The sequence below is a fragment of the Sinocyclocheilus anshuiensis genome, unplaced genomic scaffold (assembly GCF_001515605.1).
Source record: "Sinocyclocheilus anshuiensis isolate Anshui unplaced genomic scaffold, SAMN03320099.WGS_v1.1 scaffold1097, whole genome shotgun sequence".
Taxonomy (NCBI): Eukaryota; Metazoa; Chordata; class Actinopteri; order Cypriniformes; family Cyprinidae; genus Sinocyclocheilus; species Sinocyclocheilus anshuiensis.
In genome coordinates this window covers 343,478-354,817 of record NW_015555843.1, presented here as the reverse complement: position 1 = coordinate 354,817, position 11,340 = coordinate 343,478, and the positions used below count along the sequence as shown (strand labels likewise).

Genomic DNA, 11,340 nt, shown 5'->3' with positions numbered 1-11,340 from the left:
TATTCATGATATATTTCCAATGATTTTGCTCTAAATATTTAGATTTTATTAATATTTTAATTAAGAAAAATAAAACATATTTGATGTCTTTCATAATAAAATATTTTAGCATAATGTGAGTAAATAATGCTATTTGTTTCTTGTATTATTATAGTGGTGCATATAATTGAAAATAACTAGATCTGATTTTTAGTTGTGTTTATTTACTATATAATCAATGCATGTTTTCTACAGTTTACCAACTAGAATTTTAATAACATATCAAACATTTATTATATATTTCCAATAATTTTGCTGGAAATTAAAATTAAGCAACATTGTAAATATTTTTGATTTTGAAACTATTTAATCATGTTTTAAGTAAAAAAATAAAATACATAAAAAGAAATCTTAAAATATTCTAGCAAGATTAGTAATTGTTGTTATTGATTAATATGTATTATTATAGTGACTCATATAAATGAAAATAATTCAATCTAATTTTGAGCTGTGTTAATTTAGTGCTGTAGAATTACCAGTTTTACCACTTATGGTCTTTACTAGCAAAAAACACTAAACTCTGATCCTTCAGCCTTTAGTAATTTAAAAGCAAAGGCACAAAAATATGAATACACACACACTATATATATAGGAGCTCTTCGAGTTCAACACCAGCCCCGGCCCCCTCCAGCACCTCCAGACCTGAGCCCTCCTTCAGACTGCTGATCAGCTTCTCCTTAGACTGGAGGAACAACGACCATGATCCTTCATATACTTATCAAACAGAGACAAAAAGTGACATGAAAATAAAGAGAGAGAGTGAGACCTGTAAGATGCGTGAGGCTTTGTTTTTGTAGTCCTGCAGCTCCTGTTTGGTGTACTCTGCTGTGGATCGGGCGCTCTTGACCTGTTGAAGTAGTTCCTCAGCTCTCTGTTTCTCTTCTGTCACCCGACGCTCTGCGTTTGTTAATGACTCCGCCAATTGCTGACGCTCGGTCTCCACCTTCGCCAGTCGTGCTGCAAACTCACTCTGTGAGAAAATGACATGCAATTAAGATCTACCAGGTCCATCGTTTTATCTCTAGACAATGCTTACTGCATAAATCCCGGTTCTGTTTGTTTCTATGACACCTGTTAACTCGCCTGTATCTGTCTGTAGCTCTCCTGTTCTCTCTTCACTGCTGCTTCTGCGTCTCTTATTCTGTCCTGTAGTGTCTGTAAAGCCTGAGACTGAAGACTGCTTCCCTCACTGTGATCCTGAAGAATCCTAAAATATAAAAAACAGCAAAAGAGGTTGATTCATTCAGATAAGAGAAAATATAGATTATAAAACGGATAGTTCCGGTCCTTGATTCTGATTGGCTGAGCCACGTTCGAAGCTGTTGTAAATTACTCTACAAACATACACCTTTGTTTACGTTTGCGTGTTGCTCGGCAACCACTTTGTTGCAACCACAACTGATTCTGAGGAACTACATTGTTTGGTGGAAGAATACTGTTTTTATTAATATCATTCCACTTTATTTGCTTTGTTTTATTTTGTGAAACCGTACTACGTATATGGAATAACCATTTTATAAAAGCAATAAGCCCCGTGAAGCCGTGGTTTACAGTGAATTTATAACAGCTAAGGGGGTTTTAGGCACTCCGCTTCACGCCGTGCTTAACAACGCCGCTTAGCTGTTATAAATTCACTGTAAACCACGGCTTCACGGGGCTTATTGCTTTATCAACTCATCTCAAACTAAACAAGAAGTGTTCTTCTGCTTCCGTGAATTGTCAAAGAAACTCACCTGATCCTCTCATTCTGAGCTTCCTCCAGGGCGGAGTTTCGGGCCTTCAGTATCTGATCTGCCTCGTCCAGTCGTACTTTAAGGACCGCCAGCTGACCATCTTTTGCAGACAGGGCTTCTGTGAGGTCATCAACCTGTGCCCTCAGCTCTCGAACCGTGCGATCAACGCGAGACTGGTCCAAGTTCCACTTTTCAGCACGAGCCCTGGCAAGGTTCACCTCTATAAAAGTAGAGGAAATAATCATTTAATGGCTTCCTAAGCTTTTGTACTCATTTTACCATTATACTCATAGCAGTGCTGTTATTGTTCATTAAAACTAAAACTATTCAAAATTGTTTTTGTTAATTGAAATAAAAATCTGAAATAAAATATATATTAGATGAAAAACTAAATTACTAAAAACTAAAAAAACTAAAATGAGAGGGAAAAAAAAAGAATTATTCTTTTGGCAACTAACCAAAATAAATTGCTTAGGTTGAAGTACTAAAATTAAACCTGAAATAAAAATAAATTACATTTTAATAGAAATATTTTAAACATTTTTTAAAACTAATAAAAATGAAAAAAGCACATAAAAAAATTAATTGAAGTTAAAACTGAAAAATAAATCTAAAAGCAAAAAAAAATCTAAATATTAAGAAATACTATAATAGTATATAAATTATACTAAAAACACATTTATAGCATACAGTTCAACAAACAGGCTCACTGGCTCACCCTCCTGCATGTTTTTCGCTCTCTGGATTACAGAGGCCATTTCCTGGTTGAGAGAAGAGACTTCACTGCGTAAAAGCTGGTTCTCGAGACGAAGGTTGGAGATCACCTGCTCTTGGCCCTGCTGCTGCTGCTGCTGCTGAAGCTCTTGAGGTGAGATCTCCAGTGCTGGCTGGGCCTCTGTGGGAGCATCCAGCCCTGGATTCAAATTCTCCTGAACATCAGCTGGACAGAACATATAAAATAAGAAAGTTCAAAGAGGATGAATTACATGCTATCAAAACAGTAGTAAAGGTGTTAAAACACTAATTATTTAATAACACTGTTAAATACAAACTTTAACAGATCTTAAAATGAATATTCATTTTTGATACTGTACATTATAACACTGCGGTGCTTTAATTCATTTATAGCATTTAAGTAATTGATTTTTGTTTTTACTTTAAACATATATTTGACAAAATAGTTAAAATAGTATGCATGCCATTTTAGTATAATTGATATACTATCATAGATTTTGATTATATTTTGAATTAGACTGTATTTTTATTATTTGTTTTCAATTTGCTTCTATTTTTTATTTTATTTTATAATTCAATTAGTAATTTAGTTTTAGCAATTTTGTTGTGGTTTTTTTTTTTTTTTACGTTTCATCTATATAGTTTTGATTATTTTTTATAATTATTTATTAGTTTTAGTTATTTTGGTTCTTTACATCAAACTAAATGAAAAATGTTTCCTTGGCAACTAGCTGAAATAAATGAAGCTTAAGTTTCTAAGGTTGTTGTTTTAGTAAACTATAATAACCCTGAATAGTATACATTTTATTTAGACAAAATAATATGTTTAATAAGATTTAAGTTTACTGACATTTCATCTTCACAGGCTATTTCATGGCAAATACAGACTCAATAAACACAAACATTTAATAAAATAAAAAAGACCAAGCAATTTTGTATACACATAACAACTCTATAAAAACGTCTTTAATTGTACTTGCAAGACAAAATAATATCAATATTTATCAGTTTTTGGGAGTAACAGCAAATGTTATTAACCTGTGATGACAAAAATATTACAATTTCTTGCTCTCAGATAAATTCAATGAACCAAATGATGTATGATGTAGGTTTTGTACCTTGGCTTTGGTCTCGAGTGGAGCCATCCTCAGTTTTAACGCTGTGTGAACTGTTCGAGAGAGAGCTGAGGCTGGAATTTCTGGACAGGCCCTGAGTGGAGGATGGGGTTGCAGGAACAGAGGGGCCCATCTGCAGGTCGCCGGTCACAGAAATAGGGGGCATCTGGGTCTGAGCTGACCCGCCTGTTGGACCCAAAACTTTAGACACCGTTTCTCTTCTGACCTCCTTTATTTCGCTCTGCAGTGGGTCCGAACTATTCAAGAAGTCAAAGAGCAAATCATCGTTTACTTCTGGCTTTTTGGGTCGCACAAAGTTGGATGATGCCTTGCTGCTAGAACCCAAAGGCGTGGTGCTGGAGACATTAGCTGTACTGGCCAAAACCGTGGCATTGGATTTCTTAATGTTCCCAGCAGCTGTGGAGATGAAAGCCGAAGTTCCATGGGATGAGGAGGAGATGGAGTCCCTGTGCTGTTGGGTGGAGCTGTAAGCCGCAGAGTTGTACTGGATCGAATCTGTGGTGTCAGGGCTGTTGTAGGACAGGGAGGACTTCTGAGTGTTTGTTGTCAAAGCGCTGGCTGCACCCTGGTCCACTTTATTGAGGAAGTCCTCTGCCTTCCCAGCAAGATCAACAAACCAAGACATCCTGAGATCCCCTGGAAATGAAAATATGCATGCAAGAGATGTTAAAGTGATGACATGCCTGCTAGCCTGTCATGCTATTTAATTTATGCCACCCCAGTTTCTTACTTTTTGTGCTTGTAAGTAATAGTTTTTCATTTTTATTAGAAAAACAGATAGTTTTTTAACCTGAGAGACCAACATTGAAGAGTCAGATCAGTAATGTTTGACTTCTTCAATGCAAACATTAGCTGAAAACAAAACCCATCCCTTAAAGTATACTTCACATCCAGTATTTTAACCTCCTCTCATTTAAATCAATGCCAAGTCTCTAGCAAGAAAACACTTGCCTGTCAAATTTATAAATGATTACAAAATCAGTCAATTTATTATACTTAGCATATTCAAGCAATAATTATTAATCTGTAATTTTGGACATTTCCTTTTAGTTCTTTCCATTCCTCACTTAATGTTTACATTTTGCGTGCAAATCCACTTAACACGGTGTATTTACACAAAACTGTCAGCTGTAACTATCCGCTACATTTAGTCTAGTTTTCGACTCAAATTACACTTGTTCATTTGCAATGTAAATCCTGTAAACATGACAGCACAGTGCTAAGCATTACATGGTCAGTTTCACATCTTCTGCCCAATAACTGCAGTTAAGGTCAGATTTTTGTACCTGAAGGGGCTCCGATCTCTCAGAAAGCGGTAAGCAAATCTTGCAGGGGCATGTTTTGGGGAATATCTGGGGAAATTGTGTCTACTGGTCTCTTGATCGCTTATCGTTGACTGTTTTTTATCCTGTTACTCATTCGGATCCAGACCGACGTGGACCAGGAACTACACAGAGGACCCATAACAGTCCGCCCTGCACAGTGCCCGACTAGAAAAGGTTGAATGATGTTGCTGTGCCTGATTGTAATAATATAATAGAATGTAATATAATATAATGTAATATAATTCATTCTTACCATGCAGCAATTTTTCATTGCCCCATTAAATGCATGGTGACATATAAGATAAAACATTAAACTCCCAATTTGAAAATATGGAAATCATATTAATTCACGGTTATTTAAAATCTTTTGCCTAATTTTGATATTAATTAAATATATGGTGAATTTTTAGTATATGATTTTACTACTTCGACATTTCATCTTCAAACTTCTAATATATATAAAAAAATAGAATTTAAAACATATATTTCAGGTGTATTTGCTTCTCTAATCAAAATGTTTTAAACAAAATCTTTTCTCTGGGGATATTTGAATTGGTAATTATTAATAGGTTTTTACTGCATTCTCAATATCACTTTCCATCCAGTTAGTCTTGTTATATCCCTTTTCTAACACAAGTTAGTTCCTTAATGACATCATTTTCTAAATTAAAATTAAAACTAAAAGAGCCATCTGACCAATACATACACAAACACATGAATTATGAAACAGTTCCTCCTTTATTCAGCTGCACTCACTCAAGATCGCTTATTTACAAGGCATGCCACAACGATAGGAGAACTGACTAAAAGACTTCAATAATTAATGATCAATAACACTTACATCAGCTCTGAGGGAGACAGAGGGATATGGAAGGAAAAAAAGAGCAGTAAAAACAAAAGGATACATCAATTCTCAATGTTTTCTTGTCCATGGCAGACACGTTTATTTGATCATTGTCTTACATGAAACAAACGTTTATATTTAGGGAGTGTGATGTCATTGTCAGACTCCCTCTCTGATTGGTCGGCTCCTCAGCCTCTAAACCAGCAAGCAGAGTTAAGCAGGACTGTCCTAGCAACCCATTACACATGGGTTGGGGGGACGAAAAGAAAACGCTTGTTTAAAAAACTTCAGAGCGTTTTCAGGAGGAACAAGGGAGCGAGGCAGACCCGATCACATTATTGACAACTAATTACAACTTTAAAAAAAAAAAAAAAAAAAGATTTGTGTTGTCTTTTTTAATAGTGTCCTTTGAGTCCTTCACAAGCTTGGATATAAAAGGGTCGTTTCTGAGAGCGTCTGAGAGGGACAAAATATGCTGAATACATTGGTACGAAAAGGAGAATCAGAGGTAATGCATTTCTGTTCTCACATCTGCACACGCCGTAAATAACGCAGACGACTTTTCATCTCTCAAACAGTGACCCTTTGCAGGTAAAAGACCTGAAAGATATCATTATTCATCAATATTTCCTCTTACAAACAGGTGAAACACACACTCACACAGTCTCAGACACGCTCAGTCTTAAAGGTATGCACTTATTCTTTCTCTTTATCATACACTCTCTCTCACATACACACACACGTACGTTCACATACTTTCCCAAACACACTCACACACACAGGGGTGGCCGCAGCTGTAGACCCCCGGCACTGGTGTCCAATCATGCAGGAGAGGATTTTAAAAAACGTAGGTCAGATGAGTCCTCGTCTCTTCTTGTAGTCCTCCAGGTTGAGAGATCGGCGTGGTGCCCCATCTTTAACAGGCAATGCATTCGAACTCACTGCCAAAGACTTTGCTTCTGTGGATGATTTAAATAAATTGTAATATTTAAGACATCAGCTCATAGGATCAGAATCATATACACAACTGTTCAAAAGTTTGAGGTTTGATGTTTTTGAAACAAATCTCTTAAAAACAGTAATAGTTTACTATATTATTACTATTTCAAATAACTTTGCTTTTATAATATTAACGTCAGTTACTCTTGTGATGCAAAGCTGAATTTTCAGCATCATTACTCCAGTCTTCAGTGACACATGATCCTTCAGAAAGAATTCTAATATGCTGATTTGATGCTCAAACAAACTTAATATTTCTGTGGAAACTGTGATCTTTTTTTTTTTTGTCAAGATTTTTTGATGAAGAGAAAGTCCAAAAGAGCTGCATTTATTAGAAACAGAAATTTGTAGCATTATAAATGGCTTTACTGTCACTTTTGATCAATTCAATGTGTCCTTTGCTGAACAAATTATTAATTTCTTTAAAAAGATTTTACTGCTTAATTGTGCTTTCCTGCTGGACATCAAGCAAATCCAAATATAGCTATTAGATCTGTGACAAACTTACCAGCATTAGGAACCTGCAGGTCAATTTTGACATCAAAATCATGAACTTTAAAAAGGTCCTCTGAGAGGTCACTGGTTGGCTTGGTAACATCTTGGTCTTTCTGGCTAGCCTGACCCTGCATAATAAACAAATCAATCAAGTGAATTCTAGGTCAGAACAGGCTCATGTTGCTGTGGGTGTTTGTGCGTTACCTGTTTATTAGCCTGCTGGCTGTTGTCTTGGCCTGAGCCTGAACCGTATTTCTGGTTGAGATGAGCCAAAATAGCGGCATGGACGGAGGGATCTCTAGCCTAAGAAAAAAAGAGAGAAAATTCATTCTCTTTTTCTTTTTTTTTAAATGACTGCCCCAAAAAAGGATACACTTAAAAGCAAAGGAGGACAGTAGAGCTGAGAGAAAGATTCCTCACATTGGACACCATAGTCGGTTTACACTGCCGTCTGGTGAACGGATCCATCTGCTGGTTCTTTGAGTTCTGACCCTCTGCCTGAAACACAACCAACACATTTCAGATTCCAGAATGTTCTTTAGGAGAGTAACAGCTCCAAAGGTAACAGGAACACCTACCACCAATGCCTTCTCAGACTCCACAATGTTCCAACTCCGATTTCTCTGGTTGATATAGCTGAAAAGGAAAGAAAGTAAAAATGATTATGAAGAAGTTAGAGGTTTGGGATCAGTAAGATAAAAAAAATTATTCCTTTTATTCTGGAAGGCCACACCAAATTGATAAAAAGTAACAGTAAATACAATTAGAATGTTACAAAAGATTCCTATTTCAAATAAATGCTGTTTTCTATTCATCAAAGAAAACAAAATCACATTTTTCACTAAAATAGCAATACTAGTTAATACTAACATTAATTGATTTCAACATTGATAATAATAAGAAATGTTGAAATCTTGAGCACCAAATCATCACATTAGAATGTTTTCTGAAGGATCATGTGGCACTAAAGACTGGAGTAATGGCTGCTTAAAATTCAGCTTTGCATCACAGAAATAAATTACATTTTAAAATGTATTAATAAAAAAAGGAATTTAAAACTATTGACCACAAACTATTGAGTAGTTGCGTAGTGAGTAAGAGTCATAGTAGTGTATGTGTGTTTCTGACCTGATGGCAGAGATATTTTTGGTTCTCTGTCGGTCAAGCGCTTCTGCCCTCTCCTCCAGCTCATTCAACTGATCTTGCAGTACTTTCACCTTCTCTCCATCACCACTCTCCTCAGCCATGGCCTGTACACAAGATGCAAGTTACGCAAGATTAGCATGGGATCACAAGTATGCACCTAAACAGAATCATACACCAACCAAGGGCATATCTACTTGTGATATATCTGAAAAATTACAACCTTCTCTTTGAGAAGTTGCGTTTTCTTCATGGCATAGTTTGGTGGAGCCTTTCGGAATCTGTCTTTTTCTTTGACAATCTGTATTAATAAAAAGAAAATAAAAAAATAACCACATTGTTATACATTGATACAACTGACAACCATCAGAATATCCTGTATTAAAGACATTAGGAAACGACATCAGTGGGACGTACATCCTCAATGTCTTTGTCATTGAATTTGTAGTTGACCGCCTCCTTGATGGACTGCTCTTTTTTGCCGATCTCATCCAGAGTAGGAAGCTGCATTCCTGCTGACATCATCTATGTGGCAGCAACAAGGTTACTACTGGTCATGCACATCCCATAATGGTACAGGTTGACTGCAGTTCTACGATTAACCTAAAATGCAACTAAATTTCACTTACCGCCTCTTTCCATTTCATGAATTCGCCTTCAGTGAACTCCTGATTGGACACAAACTCAAGTCTGAAGACTCGTGTGTCATTTCCATGTCTGCAAACATGACACATTACATAACTGGTGGAAGGCAAAGAAATAAATGCATATATAATCAGATTTCCTGTGCAAACGTACCGGAGCTGAAGGCCTTTATTTGTCCGTGTGGACCCCAACTGATAAACTTTAGCTGTCTCTACCACATCAATGATTTCAGCCACCTGCAGGATTTCATTTCAGAAATTGTCCATCTATAACTCAGTATATTAGACCTTATATCTTAAAATGTGTGCTTTCAGGTTGCAATTGCTGAAAGATGTTTATAACACTAAAAGGAAGAGAAAATTTTCACTGACCCGATAAACAGGCTTGCTGCTACTGTTTCCAATGCCAATTCGAACAAAACAACCAGTAACAGTTTTAGCAAAGAATGGCATGTGACACCAGCGCTCTAGCTTGTGCCGGGACAGCCGGATCCGATTCAGTTCATCTGGTAATGACACAGGCTGGGACTTGGGCGGAGCCTCTTCTTTACTGAAATACAGATACATACTTGATAAACATGCTTGTTACAGAGGGACAGACCTGTCATAAATATTTTTCTAAAAAAATATTTATGAATCTGTAAGCTTAAAATCTATAAGTATAAAAACAAATAAATTTACATAATTACATTTAGTCATTTAGCAGACGCTTTTATCCAAAGCGACTTACAAATGAGGACATAATATATACACACACACAACCAAAAAGTTTGGTGTTTTCTTTTTAAAGAAATACAAATCTTCATTCAGCATTGATGCATTAAACTATATTTGTAATGTTAAATAAGACTTTCAAATAAATGCTGCTCTTTCCTGGAAAAAAATGTATCATGGTTTTCAAAAATAAACATTTATTTAACATTGATAACAAGCTGAAAATTTAGCTTTGCTATCACAGGAAAAAATTGCATTTTAAATTACAATAACATTTCACAATATTACTGTTTGAAAACATTAAAGTTTTGAATGGTAGTGTACATCTCTATAAGCATATTTTTTAATTACCATGTAATTATTTTTCCCATTTTTAAACTGATAATGCAACATAATTTTAGCTATCCAATTTGTTGCTTAATACTAAGAAGGTTAATGTGTCATCTAATACTTACTCGTCCTCTTCATCAAAAGATGATGACCTTGAGCTGCGGTCACTCTTTACTGAAGACTTGTCATCGTCATCTTCCTCCTCCTCTTCATCATCTGAGTAGACCTCACTTGTCTTTAGTGGTTGCCTTTTGGCAAGGAGCTCAGCTGAAAAGTCAAAGGTTATAAATCAGACACTGGCAACACTGGCTATGGAATACTAATTTTTTGCACACTACACTTTAATCTGCTTACTGTTTTTTTTGAAGAACGGTGAAACAGTAGGAACTATGCCCAAGAAATGTTTCAAACATTAGAATGCCAAATTGTAGTTGCATCATGTTGCATGTGAGTGTCATCCAGTTATCATAAATTCTTATTTTAATTTCCAGTTTGTTATTCAATATTGTTTGATTAACAACGAGAAAGTAATTAAAAACTTACCAGTTCTGTTTTTCCTCTTCTCTCTTTCTGCTTTTAGCTCTTCCATGGCCTGTGACTTCTTGTCCAGCTTCTCGTCTCTCTTGATCCGTCTCTCTTTGTTATGGGACATGACCTGCATGAACAGACAGAGAAAACACAAGTGGCAGACCACATCTGCATTTATATTTTAAGAAGGACTTGTTGGCTACACAGTTTACTTACCACCTGAGTGTCAGGGACCTGAGACAGTTTTCGCTTCTCCTGCTCCTCCTCCTGTTTCTTCTTCTTTTCTTCCTTTTCCTTTTTCTTCGCAGTCTTCAGTTTTTGCTTGATTTCAAACCTTATTAGGAGAAATGCAATGGTCATTAATTTATCATTTTTTAAAGGGGTCATATGATGCGATTGAGATTTTTCCTTTCTCTTTGGAGTGTTACAAGCTCTTGGTCTTTTGACTGGTACTGTATAGGGATATGCCGGTATCAAATTCTCATGTTGCGATTAATTGCTAATGCTTTTATCACGGTATGCGGTGTTATCACGATATTTAACTTTAGTTTAAAATAAGTGTTGTCATAATACAGTATAACAGGTTTAATACTTTTTTTCTTATAACAAAAATAACAACATTTAAATGCAATAAAGCAATACAGAAAAATGTATAAAGCTAAAAGTTTTACACAG

At 35.8% G+C, this 11,340-nt stretch overlaps 1 protein-coding gene and 1 pseudogene across 2 annotated transcripts in view; both read right to left on the bottom strand.

Annotated features, from left to right (window-relative positions):
- LOC107675580 (golgin subfamily A member 5-like) overlaps window positions 1-5,108 on the bottom strand; it is an 8,665-nt pseudogene extending 3,557 nt beyond the window's left edge.
- Window positions 5,109-5,687: 579 nt separating this feature from the next.
- Window positions 5,688-11,340, bottom strand: part of LOC107675549 (RNA polymerase-associated protein RTF1 homolog) — an 18,218-nt gene continuing 12,565 nt past the window's right edge. Inside the window, exons 5-19 of one of the 2 annotated variants that reach the window (XM_016469942.1) lie at window positions 10,882-10,999; window positions 10,681-10,792; window positions 10,492-10,524; window positions 10,263-10,404; window positions 9,466-9,643; window positions 9,248-9,330; window positions 9,079-9,166; window positions 8,867-8,974; window positions 8,673-8,750; window positions 8,435-8,556; window positions 7,885-7,942; window positions 7,727-7,804; window positions 7,511-7,609; window positions 7,320-7,434; window positions 5,688-6,771 (exon numbers count right to left, since the gene is read on the bottom strand). In XM_016469942.1, coding sequence (XP_016325428.1) covers window positions 6,665-6,771; window positions 7,320-7,434; window positions 7,511-7,609; window positions 7,727-7,804; window positions 7,885-7,942; window positions 8,435-8,556; window positions 8,673-8,750; window positions 8,867-8,974; window positions 9,079-9,166; window positions 9,248-9,330; window positions 9,466-9,643; window positions 10,263-10,404; window positions 10,492-10,524; window positions 10,681-10,792; window positions 10,882-10,999 — 1,519 coding nt within the window. In that variant the 3' untranslated portion in view covers window positions 5,688-6,664. The remainder of the gene's footprint in view (window positions 6,772-7,319; window positions 7,435-7,510; window positions 7,610-7,726; window positions 7,805-7,884; window positions 7,943-8,434; window positions 8,557-8,672; window positions 8,751-8,866; window positions 8,975-9,078; window positions 9,167-9,247; window positions 9,331-9,465; window positions 9,644-10,262; window positions 10,405-10,491; window positions 10,525-10,680; window positions 10,793-10,881; window positions 11,000-11,340) is intronic. The other variant, XM_016469943.1, reaches the window with a different exon arrangement.